Source organism: Lagenorhynchus albirostris, chromosome 2, assembly GCF_949774975.1.
Source record: "Lagenorhynchus albirostris chromosome 2, mLagAlb1.1, whole genome shotgun sequence".
Taxonomy (NCBI): Eukaryota; Metazoa; Chordata; class Mammalia; order Artiodactyla; family Delphinidae; genus Lagenorhynchus; species Lagenorhynchus albirostris.
The window spans coordinates 77,443,688-77,462,833 of record NC_083096.1 but is presented as its reverse complement, the minus strand read 5'-3'; the positions used below and the strand labels follow the sequence as shown (position 1 = coordinate 77,462,833).

The following is a 19,146-nucleotide window of genomic DNA, read 5'->3' as shown; positions in this document are numbered from 1 at the left end:
TATAGACTATGTGGAATAAAATAGAGAACCCAGAAATAAACCCTCACATATGATCAATGATTTCAACAAGGGTGCCAAGACCATTCAATGAGGAAAAGACAGTCTTTTCAACAAACGATGTTGAGAAAACTGGATACCTATGTGTATAAGAATGAAGTTAGACACTTACCTTACACCATAGACAAAATTTAACTCAAAATGGCTAAGAGATCTAAACATAAGGACTAAAAGTACAAAACTCTTAGAGGAAAACATAGTGGAAACGCTTCTTAACATTGCATTTGGTAATGATTTCTTGGATATGACATCAAAAGTATGGATATGATATCAAAAGTATGGGCAACAAAAAAAGATAAACAGGACCACATCTGAATCTGAATCTTCTGTGCATCAAGGGATACTGTTGAAAGACAATCTGTTTCTGCTTTTGTGGAACTTTTGCTTTAGCAAGTCAGTCTTTAGACAAGTGTGACACATCCTGCAAGAGAGATATTGCAGAACTGAATTACAGAGGATGTAAAATTACAAAAATCCTCAGGGCATACCCACAGGGTAGTGCAGCCATGGACAAGCTAGACACATTTTCTTTCTCATATTTCTGTTACAGCCCCCTGGAGCCAGGCCCTGAGCAGGTCAAAAATGATCCTTAACTCTTTTGGAGTTGAAGTTTCAAATACCACTTCTAAAATATGGAGCAGTGAAAATGTTTGTGAGGTGGTGATGATGGTGATTATTAATTCCAATTTAGTCTAGTGTTATTCTTTTCTGAGAATTTCAAGACATTCCCCATAACCAGAGATACCCTGACATGATACAAAACCAATCTGATGATTATTGACTTAAAAGCTCGAACACTGGTGAGAGCTAAATACTAATTAAACTCGAAGTAATAGCCAACCATAGAAAACTGGGCAAACTTAAAAATGCTTTAAAAAGAGAAGAAACTTCTTATAAGTTTCCCTTTAAGTTTCCCCTTCAGTTTAACTTATGTCTTGTTTTCATCTTAGCACAAAAGACATGCTGGTCACCTTCCTCTGAATATTGTATCATCAAATGTTAGTGGTTTGCTTTCCCTGTCATCCTACTCCCAGGCTGAATGATTCTAGATCCTTTCACTTTTCTTCTTTTAGACTCTGTGGAATTTGACCACCTGCCTGATCTCTGGAACTGGTACTGGCCCTACCAGAGCCTTAATCTAGGGACCTTGAAAGGAGTGAGACCAGAAACCAGCAAGCCACCTCAGGCCACTTCTAAACAAGGATATAGCCAATTAATTGATGGCTAATTGCTTTAAAGTTCATATGAAGAGGACTCTGGTAGCTATGAAAGTGAAGTATTCAAGCAGTTTTGGAGGAATCCCAGTAAGCCTTTTGTCATCACAAACGACACCTGCTATTTGTCCAGGTAAGCCTCAGAGAGGTCCAAGAGTCACCTGGAATATGGGGTTTGCGAGAACGTGGCTATTACTTTGAAGAAAAAATCTACTATCTAGTTTTCAAGTCCCAAAGGTGATACAAAGAGCATCATTTGGGTGCCTCTGACACAAGATCTTGACCCTTCCCTTTCCAAGGTTTCATGACCTAATAAAATATTTTATTTCAATTAGGCTAAAATTTTTTGCATTGCTTTGGTTCAAATTAACTCAGGGAATTTTAAAAAACAAAACTGATTTGGTTTCCTGCTGAGTGAAAAATTTTGAATCTAGTTGTGAAGGGAGTTGTGGCAAAGTAGTGGTTTTAGGTTTAGTGTTTGATTCTAGACACTGCTTCCAGCCCTTGCTACAGAACCACATTGAGAAGGGAATGCCTGTAATTTAGTTACACTCCCACAGTCAATGGAATTTTTCTGATGTTTAAGAGGCAGGTAAGAGCCTTTGACAATTAGGAAACTTTCAGAGATTTGTACAAGGTCCTACAGAGTGAGTGATCCATCTGAGATATCATACACCCCAAGGTACGCGCAACTGTATGATTCCTATTTTAATTGAGTTTGAAGACTCAGATCTTCTACTACTTGCTGTGTAATCGGGTAAATCACTACACAAGTCTCGGTTTCTTATATATAAAATGGGTCGAATATGTCACATGATCCTGGGTTCACTGTTAGTTTCGTGTGGGTTTTTTGTTTTTCATAAGGATCCAAAAAGGAAAAGAGAATTTCTGCTTCCTCGCTCAGCGTCAGCGTCTTGAAGTGCCCCGCCCTCCCATCCACCCACGACCCATACCCATCTCCCACACCACCCACCCCTTCCTTGAATTTGTGCGTCAGAATACTGTTCTAGTCCAGACTCTACCGCGATGTGATACGACGTCTGGCAACTCCACATCTCTGGGTTTTGGTCGCCACCCGGGACACTGGTACGGTCGGCACTGACCCTATCAACATGGCAGCTGGAAGTAGCTTGCAGGAAGAAGAAAGGTGTGGCACTGAAGGATCACTTCCGCTTCCGTCGGCGCCAACGCTTTCGTTTCCCGTGCTACCGTGACTAAGATGGAAGCGCTTTTGGAGTCGCGGTGCGGACCGGCCCCTGGGCAGTTTTACCGCATCCCGCCCACTCCCGGTTCCTCTGTGGATCCGGCGTCCGCGCTCTACGGGGGTCCGATTACGCGCACCCAGTAAGCTCTCGGCGCCTTAGCCTGCGCAGGGGGAGGGACCGTGGGGCCTGGTGCGGCCGGCAGGTTCTGGGAGCCGGGGAAGGCGAAGGGGGCACCCCGGGGCGCGCTAACGGCGGGGGAGCTCGGGGAGGAGGGTCCCGGAGAATGAAAGGAGCCGTTGAAAGTCAGAGGCGGAACCCACAACGCGGGAAGCGGGCTCAGGCTCTCCCCCCGCGCCGCTCCTCTCCAGACCACCCTCTCTCTCCAGGAACCCCATGGTGACCGGGACCTCGGTCCTGGGCGTCAAGTTTGAGGGCGGAGTGGTGATTGCAGCAGACATGCTGGGCTCCTACGGCTCCTTGGCTCGTTTCCGCAACATCTCTCGCATTATGCGAGTCAACAACAGCACCATGCTGGGTGCTTCCGGAGACTACGCTGATTTCCAATATTTGAAGCAAGTTCTCGGCCAAATGGTGTAAGTCATCTCGAGAATAGGAGTAGTTTTCAAGTGGGGAGGGGAATACACTGTTTTTTATCCCCTCAAGAAGTTCTAGGGTGGAGAAACTTGAAGCTGCAGCAGAGGACAGGGAGACTTGGCGTGGAAGATTTGAGAATGTTTGCAAATAAGTAGTTTATTTTAGTTTAAATGGGGAAGATTGTGGTAACATCTTTTGGGGGTGGATGGAAACCCCGACTTCCGTTCTCTCCCTTTTTTCACAACCAATTCTTTTTAAGGATCGATGAGGAGCTGTTGGGAGATGGACACAGCTATAGCCCTAAAGCTATTCATTCATGGCTGACCAGGGCTACGTACAGCCGGCGCTCCAAGATGAACCCCCTGTGGAACACCATGGTCATTGGAGGCTATGCTGATGGAGAGAGGTTGACTTGAATACAAATAACTCATTTCCTTGACTACCCAATCTGTAGTGCCCGTGTATGTCTGTCTCTTCCCCCTGAGTGACTCCCACTTCTACCTCAGACCCCATGGTCCCTTCCTACAGCTAAGATACAGAAACCTAAGATGACCTATTGTGTCCTGTTAGCTTCCTGGGTTACGTGGACATGCTTGGTGTAGCCTATGAAGCCCCTTCGGTGGCCACCGGTTATGGTGCATACTTGGCTCAGGTAAGTAGCCAATTGAGGGATGAGGGATAGAAGACAGAAGGCAGGGGGGGTTAGTGGTTGTCTGCTTGTTCTACCCTTGAAATTCTGACATGAGGAACAGGCTAGGATCTGTACTGCTGGGCGGATGGTTTTCTTTTTGGTCCAGAGGCCATAATGACACGGTGGGGTATGTCCTGGAGGGAGTCAGTATACATGTGCTAAGAGAGGACACCCTAGAATTTCCCCTTCAAGTGGGTCTTAGCACAAGCAAGCAGAGTTCATTTTGCTGAGGCAGTAGGTGGAATGTCGCCTTTTCACTCATTTATGATTCTTTTCACACTGTGGATTTGCGACAAATCGCCTGGTATTCAGCTCGTGATATCTCCCATGTTCCCCCCCACCCCCACCCCCGATATCCCTAGCCTCTGCTGCGAGAAGTTCTGGAGAAGAAGCCAGTGCTGAGCCAGACTGAGGCCCAAGAGCTAGTGGAACGCTGCATGCGAGTGCTGTACTATCGAGATGCCCGTTCTTATAACCGGGTGAGAAGTGTGAATAATAAGTGATGCGGAGCTAATTGGCAGGCTTTGCAATCCCCGAGTCTCTAAACTTTGAAGCAGAGTGCCCCATTTCTGTCTCCTGTTTTCACCTTTGGGAAAGACCCTCCACTTGACCTTTGACCAGGGACTTCTTTCACATAAGGGTTGGCATTTTCATTGAGATCTCTGCTTTCTTTCAGTTTCAAATCGCCACTGTAACTGAAAAAGGTGTTGAAATAGAGGGACCCCTGTCTGCAGAGACCAGCTGGGATATTGCCCACATGATCAGGTGATTGAAATTAAAATTACAGTAGAAGAGATAGTTGGGAGATCCCTTGGTTGCAGTAAGCTTTGTTTTTCCGGAGGTCTCAACCAAAAAATTCTCTGGGTGGCAAGGGTTTGGGCTGAGGATAGAGCTGCTTTTACGAATTGATTCCTCACTCTATGGCTTCACCATTTTATTATGATCTCTTCCTTTTTAGTGGCTTTGAGTGAAATACAGAGGCATTATCCAGAACTGAAGTTATACCCTTCTTCTAACTTTGAACTTGGCTGGTTCAAAGGTACTATTCTTTTGTAAAATAAATCCTTTGAAACACTTGCTGAGTGGTTGTACTGTTTTACTAGGTCACACCAAGAGTGAAACTGCTAAGTACTGCTGTGTGCCATCTCCCTCCCTGGTCAGAGAACCCTTTGGTTCTTGGTTCTGGTAGCATATATATAGAACGGTCTGCATGATAATACCAAAGACCCATTACTGTCTTCATCTGGGTCTGTACGGAAGGCTGCTTTGTACAGAAGACAGACTTAATCTTTGTGTGGTAACATAATTAGCTTTTAACATTTTTCTTCAATGTTTTCACCCATGCACTAGTCTAAAATACAGACTTTCTGGTTAATGTTGGCTCTATATGTGATTTTAGTTAAAACATCATTTCAAAGATGGAAATGTAACATCTCGTAGAGCTGTATAAGGTTACTCCCAAACTGGAACTAACAGCCTTGATCCCACACCCGTCCAACCTCCTCACCCTTCATGGGGAATACTAAGTAATTTCGACATTTAAGCTAAGTCTTCTACTAATTTCTAGCACTGTCAGAAGACCTCTTACAAGTATTGTGTTCACTAAGTCCTAGGTGTAGTGGTGAGTCAAATCAGTTGGGGTTATTAGCCAGTTCCATCACCAGGATGGCGTTAAACCCGAATTTTAAAAAACACCCTGGGTGATTCTGATGCATATCCTCTCTAAACCTCTTTTTGAGAAACTAGTATAGGCAGTAAACCCCAAAACTATTACAGGCATATCTTGTTTTTTATGCTTTGCAGATACTGCAGTGTTGTTTTACAAACTGAAGGTCTGTGTCCACCCTGCATTGAGAAAGTCTTGGTGCCATTTTTCCAGTAGCATTTGCTTACTTTGTGTCTATGTCACATTTGGTGATTCTTGCAATATTTCAAACTTTTTCATTATTTTATTTGATGTGGTGATCAGTGATCTTTGACGTTACTACTGCAAAAAAAGATGACAACTTGCTGAAGGCTCAGGGTGGTCAGCATTTTTGGCAATAAAGTATTTTTAAATTAAGGTATATCATTTTTTAGACATACATAGTGTTATTGCACATTTAATATACTATAGTATAAACTTACATGCACTGGAAAACCAAAAAGACTGTGACTCGCTTTGCTATGATAGTTGCTTCACTGCAGTGGTCTGGACCCCAACCCACAGTATCTCCAAGGTATGCCTGTATAGAAATTCAGTGAGGTGAGAGCTGAGAGAGAAATTAAAACCCCTCCACTTGTATTACCCATGATTACAACTAGTAAATTCAAGCCAAAGAAAACTGTCAGCTTTCAATTTGAATCTTCCACACATTCAGTCTCAACACAAAGTAGTCAATAAATACTTGTTTATTGATTAAACTGAATTATAAAAAACAAAACAAAAAAAACTTCCTATACTACGAAGCCATGCGGGCAGAATCCACAAAGGTAACTTCCTGGCCAAAACCCAGCTGATCCACTGTTGGTATTATGGCCTTAAAAAAATTACCCATTGAGAAAGTCATACAGTGTGCAGAGGCCAGGAACCCAGCTCTGCTAAATCTGGGGCTGCTGCGGAGACTACCAAAGAGAAGGATTAAGTCACTGCAGATAGCGTTGACCATAGTTCTTGAACTTTCTGAAAGGCAAAGTTTTGACTCAAAAGTCCATATTCTGTCAAAATGGCATCAGGCAAAAAGCTGGGGAAGAGAAGCCCAGGTGGATCCTCAGTTCAGTTTTCAGATGCCATGGGTTCACAAAGCTGGCCAAGCTGTTTATGGAGGGGAATACTCCAGTTCACTATATTATAGTGTGCTGGGAGTTAAAAAACACAAAAAAAAAACGGATGAGGAGAAACAGGTGGTAACAAATGTCACACCTGTACCACCAGGCCCATCACATCTTGAGCATCTCCCAGTCTGTGAAAGCCTGCTCAAATAGGGTAACCTAGAAAAAAACCACATTGTTTATAAATCCATTTCCCCTCATTTTTTTTTAAATGTTCCACTTATGTACATTTTAAAGATGAACCATTTACAAGCCTGTGCAGGTTGCCTCCTTGGCTCACAGGAGGGAAACGTTGCAGAAAGCCTCAGGATGGACAGAAGTATAGTATAGTTGTGGGAAAGGTGGACCTGGATTTTTGCTCCTTTTCTCTGTGTGTTACAGTACGTTTCAGTTTATAGCCATTGAGTACATACAATTAAAAAAAAAATCCCTCATGCAAATTGTAGAAAAAATTTTCTTTCCTTGAAGCTGGCAGTGAAAAATAAAGATTCATGTCTTTTTCTTTGTGCACACCCCTATGTGTTTCTTCATGTCAGATTCTTCTCTAAGCATTAAGAGAAATAGGGGAAAGCCACAGGATAAGCAGAATTTCAACAAGTGGTCTTTTTAAAGTTCAATACAACTTCTTGCACAATTAGCTGCTGGCTGGCGGACATGTGATCCCTTGAACAGGTATGCTGTCCACTTAACAGGAGGAAGTTCAACAAAGCAGGGACTGCCCCCATGGATTGCAGGATGAAGACCCATACACTGGGAATGGCTTCCACCCTAAGGTTCTGTGTGATCACCTCAGTACCTCTTGCTTGCTAATGACCCATGTATGATCCTTTGTCCAGAGTGACGGTGTGAGAATGGGGAAGGGGGCCAAGGATCACAGGTGCAAAGAATATTGGTTTTGTTGTGTTTTTGTCGGAGGGAGGGTGGTGAGGGAAAAAATCTACTCATCATTCTGGACGATTAAAGGTGGTTTCATGCATTTTTAAAGCCACAATTTTATATTTAGAGTTGCTGTAGAAACCAACATCTCTGGAGAGGGAAGGAAAGAAAGGAGAAGGAAGAGAGAGTTCAGTGGGATTTTTTTTCCATTTTCATTTTTATATAAAAGTGTTAAGACCACAATGAAAAAACTTTTTTATCCATATATATATATAATAAACCAGTTTGTGAGCTACAATTTTTGTCTTTCCCATCTTCAGAAATGTTCTCACATTGACAATGGTTGGATAGCATCATGCCCAAAGACACTGGCCACACAGTAAAACAAACAAAACCCAGATGTACTATGATACAGTTGAGGTAAAAGGGGAAACAAAAGATTTAACATTCGCCCACGAAAGATTTTTTTTTTCCTTTTTCTTGATTTTGTCAGAAAAATACCAAGCACAGTGATTTAAATTTAAAAAAAAGTCACAAAAACCTGTTTTTAGCAGAAGTGAATGACCAACAGGGCCAGGACCAGCTCATCGGCTCAGACGTGATCACTATTGGTTTTCCTAATAATCCACAAATCCACAAGGATGTATAAGTCAACATCAGGGGGGAGTGGTGGCATAAAATTAAAAAATATAACCCAAATACCCCCACCTGGTATACCCCCCTTTACCTCTACCCTCCCTAACACTTTCCCACCCCCACTCCACACCCCCTCATGACCCCAACACTTAAATCTCCATCAGATCTAGGTCAGCTTCTTCAAAGCCATAGAAGGACTCGGTCTCACTTTCACCCTCAAAGAGCTGGTGAAGGCTTTCAGGCTCAACTGTCTCTTCAGGAGATGACCTGGGTCGGGGAGTGGAAGCTGAGGCCTCCTCAGACTGTTCCCCACTCAGCTTCAGTTGCTCCTCTAGGGAGGCAATTAGCTCCTCCTGCATGTCAGCATTTCTTGTAGGTGAGTTAATGTTGCCATCAGGGCCAGGCAGAACGCTGGCCACAAGGAAGGACCGCTGAACTAGCTCTGGACAGTCCCCAATGACACCAAGCACCTCAGCCAGCCAGACCAGAAGCAGTTGAAGCAGGACATCAGAATCACACGCACTATCTGCCATTTCCCGAGCCTGCTCCTTCCACTTTTTGTGCAGGAAGTTCTTGACAGTTCGTTTGATGCATACATCTAATGGCTGGATTTTGGAGCTACAGCCTGCTGGGACAACTGCAGGCAAAGTGCTAGAGGCACTAAGCATGGCCAGCACCTCTTCTGACAGGTGAGTGCGATGACAGTCCATCACAAGCATGCCTTTGCTGTGCTGGCAAGCTGTGTGCTTCTGCCACACTCGGGTTGACCACAGCTCCATGATCTCATCGTCACTGTAGCCACTCTCCTTCGCCTCGAGCAAGATAGAGTCTGGCACATTAGCAGGCTGATCCATCTGTCCTCGGTAGAAAACCAGGGTAGGGAGGACAGTGCCATCTGCCAGAATGGCCAGCACCACATCACACCAAGGCTCCCCTGTGCCCACTGTCTGCAGGGCATTTTCCTTTCGGTCGTCACTGCTCAGTACCTCCGTATCCAGGAACAAGGAGATCTCATCAATAGCCACAATCATAGACAAGGGTAAGTCCTGGTTGTGAATCTGCCGTTGTACAAATTCAATGAAGAGTCCTGCATTCTCTGCCACATCCTTAGGTAGAGTGTGGGCCACAGCTCGCCGAGCGTGGGGAGTCAGGTGGTGACGTAGCATGAAACGCACAGCCCACTCATAAGAGATCTTAAACCCCCCCTCCAAAGAACGTCCTATTTTGGTGGCCTTCTGGAACAAGGTCTCCTCATTTACAGGTAGCTGTTGCTCACGTTGGGTCAGCACCCACTCAGCCAGTTTCTCTTCTGCCTCTAAGCTCAGATATTTGCCCTCCAGATTCTCCCCCTGTGAGGCCTGGAAGCGCCGAAGCCAACGCCGGATGCGTCGTTGGGGGTTTCGGAAGTGTTCAGCTGCCTGTTCCGTATTGCAGCACAGGGCAAACAGTACCACTCGAAGCTTCTTCACAGAAAGCTGCTCCTTCTTGCCAATCACACTGCTACTACCACCCCCTGATGCTGGCTCAGGCTCCTGGGTGACTGGGCTCCCTTCATCCTGGTCATCGACATTCAGACATTCTGCCCCCTCCGTAGCCAAGGGTGGAAGGGCTAAAGGCTGGGGATGAGTGGGGGTTGGTGGTGGGGTTGCAGTTGAGGCTGGTGACGGGAGTGCCTGGGCCATGGGAGCTGGTAGCTCTTCAGGCTCAGCTGGGGTGGCCCCCGCAGATTTCACAGTGGCAGCTTTAATAGAGGGGAAGGAAGGAGGAGGGTACAAATTCTTCAAGTTCCGGTCGTGCACTCGGTCACGAGTCTGGCCATGCCTAAAAGGTTAGCAACGAGAGGAGGAAAAAGCTCAGTTAAACTAGAAAAATGAAATAATAATAGTAGTAGTAGTAATAATGAAGACCAAACATACTATAAAATAGAAATTAAACCATCAAGCGAGTTTCTGTTACCTTGAGTGAGATATCCAAGTGAGTCCTATGGGAAATAAAGACAATAAAAAAGTGTTAGCTCAGTGAAGAAACAAACCCTCCAAAGAGTTCTTTAGATTTCAATCAAAAAAGCAAACCTACTGTCTTCCCAGTCTTATATAAATTTCAGGTTAGAATGCTTCCAATTTGGTGAAGTGTATCTAAACAGTGAATGGGTCAGGCCAGGTAGAGATGCACCAGACTCATGGTATGACCTGTATCCTTAGCTTTTTTCCCTAATCCCCATCTCTCCTACTTACCCCGTGGCAGGATGCTACTGGATCTGTGAGAGGGGTTGAATACCAAATGCTTAGCCATGGCATCTCCAACAGAAGTAACAAAGGTACATGAAGTGCAGGCCAGCTTGATTCCACTAAGAAAGAGAGTCAAGAGTATATAAGACAAATGTAGCAGTGACACTAGAGAGAGTTAAGCTTTGAGGCTTAATAAAGAAAAAGAGTGTCCCTCCTTTCTCCTCTCTGTCAAATTAATTCATATATCCACCCCCCAAAATATTAAAAGGGATTTAATGTAAAAACTTGATAAATTAACAGACCATCAATAAGTTTTTTGTTACCTCACAGAATTTTTAAACAAAGCCAAATACTTGGGGCTCTTCCGTGGAACATGATTGCTGAGGAAGACAAACAAAAAGTGGTATGAGTTACGTGGTTCTGCTTGCTAAACTAGAGAGCACCAGCGACTGACAATGCCCCAACAAAAGATATGCCTCTTCACTCAATCCTAACCTCAACCCAAGCCTGTTTTCCTATCACATTAATATTTCCTATTAATATGCAAACGAATCATGGGGGTGGGGGGAAATCTATTAAAAGGCACATTCTGGTTGGGGGTGGCGTGGTGGTGACCAGGGTCAGATGCTACATTTCTAAGACGCTCCAAATGAGTGCTGCTGGTCCTTGGACCACGTTTTGGGTAGCAAGGTCCTACAAAATCAGAGCACAGACCATCAAAGCCAAATGAAGCTGGGTCTGGCCTCTTACCTGCTAGGACAGGTGGGCAAACAGCTCTAAAAGTTGAAGAAGGAAACCCCAGAAGCAGGGGAGGGAATGCACTGAGTTCTGGAGAACCTGAAATCCCAGATAGGAACATTGGTTTAATCCTGACTTACTTGATCATGTGGTTGGCATAAGCTCGAGAACAGCAGGTACTATAGCGACATAGAGAGCAGTGAACATAAGTAGGGAAATGGTTAGGGAAATCTGGGATCTCAAAGCTGCACTCCAGACATGTCTGCCGGCCCATGACACTCCTGTCAAGAAACAAGGAAAATTCTTATTACTGCCTCAGGGGTTCCTAAATTGTAGGCGATTTAGACAACAGATACTACCTAAAAGGCTACCAGATTACACTAGCTATCAGGAATAACTGTGCCCACCCGGCCCCCAGCCTCCAGAAGAAGGCACTGACATTTTCCTAACAGCTCTCTTCTGGACGTTGCGCTGGACAGGGGGATAAAGGAAGACGGGCAGAGGGTCCGCTGAGGAGGCCAGTGGTGCTGCCTCCTGCAAGGTGCTGGGAGGGACATCACTGGAGGGTACAGGAACAGTGCGTGGCTGCCCTCGGGAAGCCCGGATTGTCACCTGTGAGTCAAGGGAAGGGATAATTAGACACTACCCACGTTAAACCTCAGAACACGGAAAATCTCTATTCCTCCCCTTCTTGGATCTGTAAAGGGAATGTCAACAAACCCTTTACCTTGGTGCCTGGTTTCAAACCTTCCAGCTGCTTGGGTTTACGGAAGGTTTTATGGTGCTGAAGCTTGTGTTCAATTTTGTCCTTGGCAAAGAGAAACTGCAGCCGGCATTTGTTGCAATGATATACATTCCTCTTCTGAAGGGGGAATAAAAAGAGACAGAATCCTTTAAAGGTTCCCAATGAATGTTCTTCCCTGAGGAGAAGGTACATCATTGCCAATCGTATTCTTCCCACCCTTCTGTTGGTAATTTAACAGAGGAAAAAAGAGAAATACACAATCTAACACCAAACCTAGTATTTTTTTATCTTTTTATATAACTTTATTTATTTTGAAGTAAAGTTACAAACCTATTATTGGGTGGTGAGAATCATCACCTCCCATGCTCCCAGAGAAAGGCAGACTCAAAGTCAGAATAACTAGGTCCTCAAACCACCTCCCGCTGACTTGCTTTAACAATTTGGCTGAGTGGCTTACGCTTCACTTGCCCCTACTACTTTATCTTTACAGTGTGGATGGACAGTGCTACTACTTCTGGATATACTGATTTTTTAAAAAATACAATAAATATGTACGTGGTAAAAAAAAAATCATACTTTTATTCTGTACTCCTTCATGTGGTAAGCTTGCCTTCAACTCCAACCCTCAGTCCCTCTCCATAGAAACAACTTGTTACCAAGTTTCTTGGGTATTCTTTCACAGATAGTCTATGCATATAACCATATAGCAAACACATACATCTCCAATCACCACCTGTTTTCCTTTCTCTTTCTTTAACAAAAATGATAGTCCTTTCTACACAGTGCTGTTTTTTTCCTCTTAACACATCAATGCATACAGATATGCCTCCCTCCAAGGCCATTTTGAGGATTCAATCTGCCCAGTATTGAAATACAACATGTCTATGATTTTCTTCCCTAGGATAGCAAGGCTCTCTCTGTAACCTCAGCTGAGTCACAGGTGATAATTTCCACGCTACTATATGGAAATGCATTAGTGGTGGATTATCAGCAGTCACTAGTGTGAGCCTAAGAAGTGCCTGCTTACAAGTAAGAGTGAGGGCACGTGTGCACACATGTGGATGTTATGCACAGGTACACCCACCCATCTTGTTCTCTCTTCTGTTCCCTATGTACCTTCACTCTTCTCCTCCAGTGGCTCCTTTCCTGCAGTATTTTAAAACAAAGGCATACCTATTCCATCTTAAAAACAAAACACAAAAGCAACAACAAATTCTCCCTTGCTACCTCTTTTCCTGGATCTACCACCCTTGGTCCTCCCCTTCATAAACAAATTTACTTATTTTTATTTTTTATTTTATTTATTTTTTTGGCTGTGTTGGGTCTTCATTGCTGTGCACGGGCTTTCTCTAATTGTGGCGAGCGGGGGCTACTCTTCGTTGTGGTGCGCAGGCTTCTCATTGTGGTGGCTTCTCTTATTGTGGAGCACGGGCTCTAGGCATGCGGGCGGCTTCAGTAGTTACAGCACTCGAGCTCAGTAGTTGTGGCTCATGGGCTTAGTTGCTCCACGGCATGTGGGATCTTCCCGGACCACGGCTCAAACCCGTGTCCCCTGCATTGGCAGGTGGATTCTCAACCACTGTGCCACAGGGGAAGCCCTAACAAATTTATTTTTTAATTAATTAATTTTTTTCATAAACAAATTTCTTTAAATAAGTTGTCTCCATTTCCTTACCTCTCATCATCTGTCCCACTGAAATCTGACTTTCACCTTGCTAACCAACAAAACGGCTAAATTAAATGCTGGCCTCTAAAGTTTCTACCTTGTTCGTACCTTCCTGCAACACTTGACCACACTCTTTTCTTCAAAATACTTTTGTCCCCTCAGCTTCCTTGACACCAAGACTCTTCTTGTTTTCCTTCCAGGACTATGGTCCTGGCCTTGTGGATAGAGACTTCAATGGTCCTAAGCCTTCACCTTATTCTCAATTTGGGGGGTGGGGGATGGGGGTGCAGCATAGCACTTACAAGTTTAAAATCCACTTATTTATATAATGATGATTCCTAAGTACCTTTCACAATCCAGGTTTTTCTCCCAGGCCTCAGACCTGTATATCCAACTACCTATTTAATAGTCAGTTATACTTGATGTCCATAGATACTGCTAAGTCAAGAATATCCAAACTTGGGACTTCCCTGGTGGTCCAGTGGTTAAGACTCCATGCTTCCATTGCAGGGAGTGTGGGTCTGATCCCTGGTCAGGAACGAATAAGATCCCGTGTGCCACATGGCATGGCCAAAAATTTAAAAAATAATAGTAATAAAAAAGAATATCCAAACTTATAATCCTCCCCTCAAAAATTACTTTCTCCAGTGTTCCTATCTCAATAAACAGTCCCACCATTCATCCAATTACCGAAGACAGAATCCTGGGCACTATCCTTAACTACTCTCTCACTACCTTCACCTAAATCCATTTCTAAATCATAGATATCACTTATCTTCTCAATATCTCTCAACTCTATCCTCTTTGTCCTCATTTCAAAAGCCCGTAGCCACTATCATCTCTCATCTCAACTACTGAAAAAGCCTCTGGCTTGTCTCCCTAACTCTAGTCTCAACCTCCTTCAATTCATTCTCCTTAGAGCAGCCAGTGCAATCATAACTAAAAGCAAATTTGAACACATCACTCCAGGACTAAAAATCTCTTTAATGGCTTCCCAACAACTTATTATAATAAAAGTTGAAATTCCTTTTATATGGCTTACAAGATTCTCCATGATCTGTTCCCTAACTTCCAACCTCCTCCTGTACCCTACACACGCCAACCACACTGAACTTCAATTCCTTGAATTTCCCTGTCTTTGAGAGCATTCTGTCCTTCTATCCCACTTCATCTGGCTCATCCTTACTCATCCTTCAGGTCTTGAACACCCCCTTTCCTAAAAGCCTTCCTAGGCTCCCAGAATAGGTACATTCTTTTTTACATCTTGTATTTCCCCTAACACAACATTCTTCTTGCTTTATTGTACTGTTTAATTGTCCTGTTTAACCACTAAATCTCTAGCATCTAGCCCAGTGCCTGGCACACATCACTGGAATTCAATAAATTTTTCAAACACATGGTATCTTCTCTACCAAAATTATTTGCTTAGCTCAGTCCTGGCCCCTGTATCCATAATTAAAAAATAAGAACACGGAAATTGCTTGGTGCCTGGTACCTGGTGCCTCATGTAATGCTGTTGGAATGCATTGCCATTTTTGAAGACCTTCAAGCAATAAGGGCAGAGCAGGTGCCGAGTATCCTCATGGATCATCCGAAAATGGACATCTACCTCAGAGTAGAGTGAGGAGCGATACTGACACACCTGAGTCACATAAGAAGGAAAATAAGCTAAGAGTGAAGTGGACAACTGAGGCCTTAAAAAAGAGGTAGCAACAAAAATGTTAAGATATGAAAAAAAATTTTTCCTAAATGTATAGAAATCAGATTATTTTTCTGACGTTTATTGCAGGGCTATGTTGGTGATAAATTCAGCCGTGAAATAAGATAAAAATGGGAAAGACAGGAAAGTCTGAGAACAGTCCATATTCTGACAAAGAGGAGTAGAGTTTTTTTTCTATCTCCAACGGGCACATTCAGGAGACAGACACTCCCTTAGTACAGGTATATATATGTTCCCAGACTGGGTTCCTCGGCTGGGTACATGCAGATATTCCTTTATGTTTTTCTCCTGCATGGGAAACCCTGAAAATAGAACCCGTGTTCACTATTTCTTCTGTATTTCCTCAGTGTTCCTAAAACTGAGTGTGTGCAGTAGGTACTGGGCAATGTTCATTAGTGGATTCTTTGTATTTAGCCTGAGAGCAAAATGGCTAAATCTCCCTGGAGAAAAAGGCAATACCTGGCAAACATAAGGCATCTCTCCAGGCTTATGAGTATCCTTCATATGCTGGAGAAACAGTGGCTCACTCTCAAACGCCCACTCACAGATCTTGCACTTGGCTGTAAGAAGAAAAATAATCAATAAATCCACCTGAAAATAAGACCAAAGTCCTGCTGACTCATAATCTTTTTCTCTGACTCCTATATCTTCATGTTCAATAGTCAGTAAATTATGAAGTCTCTTCTAGTCTTTCTTTAAAATGGTTCTGTCTCAACATTTGTGCTGCTGATTAAAACTATCCTCTGTCTCTAGCTCAGACTTCTTTACCAAAGTTCCATTCTAGATTTTGAACTCTTTACGAAACATAATATTCTACCATCTACTCTAACTTAATTCAGCATCCTCCTGCTTCCCATCATTTCCCTTCTCACATCCCACCTCCTCCTGAACTCAAAACCTAGGCATTATCTGACTCCAAACCCGTGTCTGTCACCATTATTTCAAAATGCATCAAGGAATTGTCACTTCTGCATTCTCACAGGCAGAAACTTGGTAGAAGCCCATATGATTTCCTACTGCTGATCAGCTGGCTTCTAATACCTCCTTATCTCTCCAATACAGTATCTATTCTTTATATACCATTGCCAAATGAATTCTTTTAAAATACTACATTACTTCATCCCTCTGCTCAAGGATAGACAACGATTATCTCCTATGAATAATTCAACATTTATTGAACGTTTACTAAATGAGGACAAAGAAGGATTTGTCCTTAAAAGACTGACAATATGAACAGAACTTCTTGACTTATGAGTTACTGTGTTATTTCAGTATTAACTAATTTGAGATAATTAAACTTTAAAATTAGCCATTTTATCAAGCTTTTATAAGGCTGCAGTTCTAAATTTTTGGCAAAAGTTTTGTTACATATTTTGAATTATACAGGCAAAATAATGATAGTTATTTGCATTTTTATTACCATTACTGAAATTATTTTCAAGTTTTTGCAAACATGAAAATTGTAAATTTGAAGCTCTAAGCGCTTATTTATTGGACAATGTCCAACCCCTGTCCCATACCCCCAAATGAGTGAAGCTGAAATAAAAAACAAAACCAGGGGTCTGAATCTGGGGTCCAGGGAAGAGGTCTCAGGGAATCCAGGTAGCCCCTGAAATTATCTGCAAAAGAGTAAAATGTGTATTTTTCTGGGAAGTTTTGTGTTTATTCTCAAAGGTGTCTGCAACCCATTTAGGACCACTTCCTAGAGGTACATTAGATACAAGATAATATAAAGAACAAGAACAAGATAAAGAAATTAAAAATTCTGCCTAGAATGAGGAAAAGCTGATATACGAGCTGAACCTTGAAAGAGTGGTTTGCCAGACAGAGGAGATGAGAGAAGAACATGAGCAAAGGCATGGTATTGCATGTCATGTTTGGGAAACAGTAACTAGTGGCATGACAATATTTTCTCCTGTTTTCTTCCCCCTTACTTCTCAATTCAATTTGTTAATCTTTTTTTCTTTTCTAGAACACTTTTAAGCATTGGTGTTTCCCAACCTTCTGTCCAGGCTTTTCTTATTCTCTATGTTTTCCCTGGGCGATCTCTTTTACCCTCAAAGGCTTTTCCTACAACCTATACATCCGCTCTATTCTTACAGGTCTCACACATCAACTATAACAACATTTATTAAGCAATTTTTAATGCATAAACACCATGCTAAGATTTATATATATTATCTCATACAAAGAAAATCAGTGAGAAAGGAACCAAAGGCATTAGTGGATTTAAGAGATCTCTAGTAACCTTTCACACCTATTGGAGTTGATGTCAAAAAAGATTTAAGAGGAAGAATTAACTGATTTTCCAAAGTGGCAACCTAACACTGTCCCTCCCAGCACTATCACTCTCATCTCCCTAACACCTACCATAGTCTCCTGCCTTGAGAAAACAGGCATGAACTACTACAGCTTTTGCTTCCTGTTTTCCAAATTTGGAAGGACAGATTCCTTATGCCTTTTCTAAGGCTCATCTGATCTCATCATTCCACGTATCCCATGACTTTATCAAGCAAGTGGTTCTCCCTTTCCTCAGTCTTTTTCCATAGAACCCTCCTGACACCTGAACACAATTAATCACCCTGAAGCATCCTTCCCTCAACCCTACCTCTTCCTTAGTCTATTGTCTTTAAAGAAGTGTGAAGAAAAACATAATGCTATTAAAAATTATACTGTTATCATAATTAAATATAATAATCCATTGATGTTTTGGAGACAATTCAGGAAACTTGAAAATGAAGATACATAATATTAAACATTTACGATGAATTCTGTTATGTCTTGACAAACATACTATGGCTATGTATTTTAAAATGTCCTTACTTTTCAGAGATACATAATGAAGTATTTAAGAGTGAAATATCATTATGTCTATAATTTAGTTTAAAAACACTTCAGAAAATAAAAGGAAAAGAAATTTTCAAAACTAAAAAGAAAACAATTGGTCTCAAAATATTAACACAAAAAAAATAAGCTACTTTCAATGAAGGATCTGCCATGGATGCAAAAAAAAGGGAGTTATTTAAAAAAAAAAGGGGAATTACAAAAGAATCCAAAAATAAGATTGATATATACTAAAGTACAGAAACGGTATTTACCTGTTTGGATCAACAATTTCTCAGGTTTTTCATCAGTGTAAATTTTAAGTCATAAGATACTCAAAAATTAATAGTCAAGGATAAAAGAGTGGTAAGCCAAGAGAAAAAGACTGATGAGGTGCTGCACTGTTTCCCATTAGGAAAAATTTATCTTTTTATGTACAGTACATATATAAGTGGAATAACAAAAACACACCCCACCTGATTCTGTATAAAAGTAGATGTTTTCACTGGGGATTCAGATGAGTTATTTGGGCTTCCCATGACTGACAGTGAAGAATTTTGGGTCCTAACCTAGACCAAGTTGGCTACTCTGCCACTATACTGTAGTGTTCTGATGTTTGATTCCAGTATCTACTCTACTCACAAATGATTAGCCCAAAGTTCCACGGTCTAATATGGTAACCACCAGTAACATGTGGCTAGTGAAGACATGAAATGTGGTGAGCCCAAACTGAGATTTGCTGTGGTGTAATAATACACACCAGATTTAAAAAGAAAAGAAAAAAAAAAGAATGGTAAATATTTCATTAATTTTAAAGTTCTGATTACATGCCGAGATGATTTTATTTTGGCTATTTTGAGTTAAATAAAATACAATATTAAAATTACTTTCGCCTTTAAAACATCTTTATTTCAAATGACTACTAAAAATTTAAAATTATATATGTAACTCATTATATTTCTGTGGACCAGCACTAGTCTGAGCCACTCATGGCAATCCCATTTCCCTTGACAATATGGCCAAGGCTAAGAGATATAAAGGGAAAACAATTCTGTCTTGTAAGAAACAGACTTAGAAAAGACACAGGAAGATACGGTCTCTTCTTCATCTGCAAAATTTTACATCCGCCTGTATTCCTGAGA

The 19,146-nt window shown here is 42.1% G+C and overlaps 2 protein-coding genes across 7 annotated transcripts in view; one reads left to right on the top strand and one right to left on the bottom strand.

The window, feature by feature from the left end:
- Window positions 1-2,462: 2,462 nt before the first annotated feature.
- Window positions 2,463-4,838, top strand: PSMB4 (proteasome 20S subunit beta 4). The gene is made up of 7 exons (XM_060142358.1): window positions 2,463-2,615; window positions 2,863-3,069; window positions 3,330-3,476; window positions 3,641-3,722; window positions 4,124-4,240; window positions 4,438-4,526; window positions 4,720-4,838. The coding sequence occupies exons 1-7, from the start codon at window positions 2,491-2,493 to the stop codon at window positions 4,730-4,732; spliced, it is 780 nt and encodes a 259-aa protein (XP_059998341.1). The 5' UTR covers window positions 2,463-2,490; the 3' UTR covers window positions 4,733-4,838.
- A 3,379-nt stretch (window positions 4,839-8,217) lies between these two features.
- Window positions 8,218-19,146, bottom strand: part of POGZ (pogo transposable element derived with ZNF domain) — a 45,973-nt gene continuing 35,044 nt past the window's right edge. For 4 of the 6 annotated variants that reach the window (XM_060138711.1, XM_060138717.1, XM_060138742.1 and 1 more), the window contains 9 exons: window positions 15,641-15,741; window positions 14,957-15,103; window positions 11,778-11,912; window positions 11,490-11,662; window positions 11,191-11,331; window positions 10,636-10,692; window positions 10,319-10,431; window positions 10,041-10,065; window positions 8,218-9,905 (listed from right to left, as the gene is read on the bottom strand). In XM_060138711.1, coding sequence (XP_059994694.1) covers window positions 8,234-9,905; window positions 10,041-10,065; window positions 10,319-10,431; window positions 10,636-10,692; window positions 11,191-11,331; window positions 11,490-11,662; window positions 11,778-11,912; window positions 14,957-15,103; window positions 15,641-15,741 — 2,564 coding nt within the window. In that variant the 3' untranslated portion in view covers window positions 8,218-8,233. The remainder of the gene's footprint in view (window positions 9,906-10,040; window positions 10,066-10,318; window positions 10,432-10,635; window positions 10,693-11,190; window positions 11,332-11,489; window positions 11,663-11,777; window positions 11,913-14,956; window positions 15,104-15,640; window positions 15,742-19,146) is intronic. The other 2 variants (XM_060138727.1, XM_060138733.1) reach the window with 2 other exon arrangements.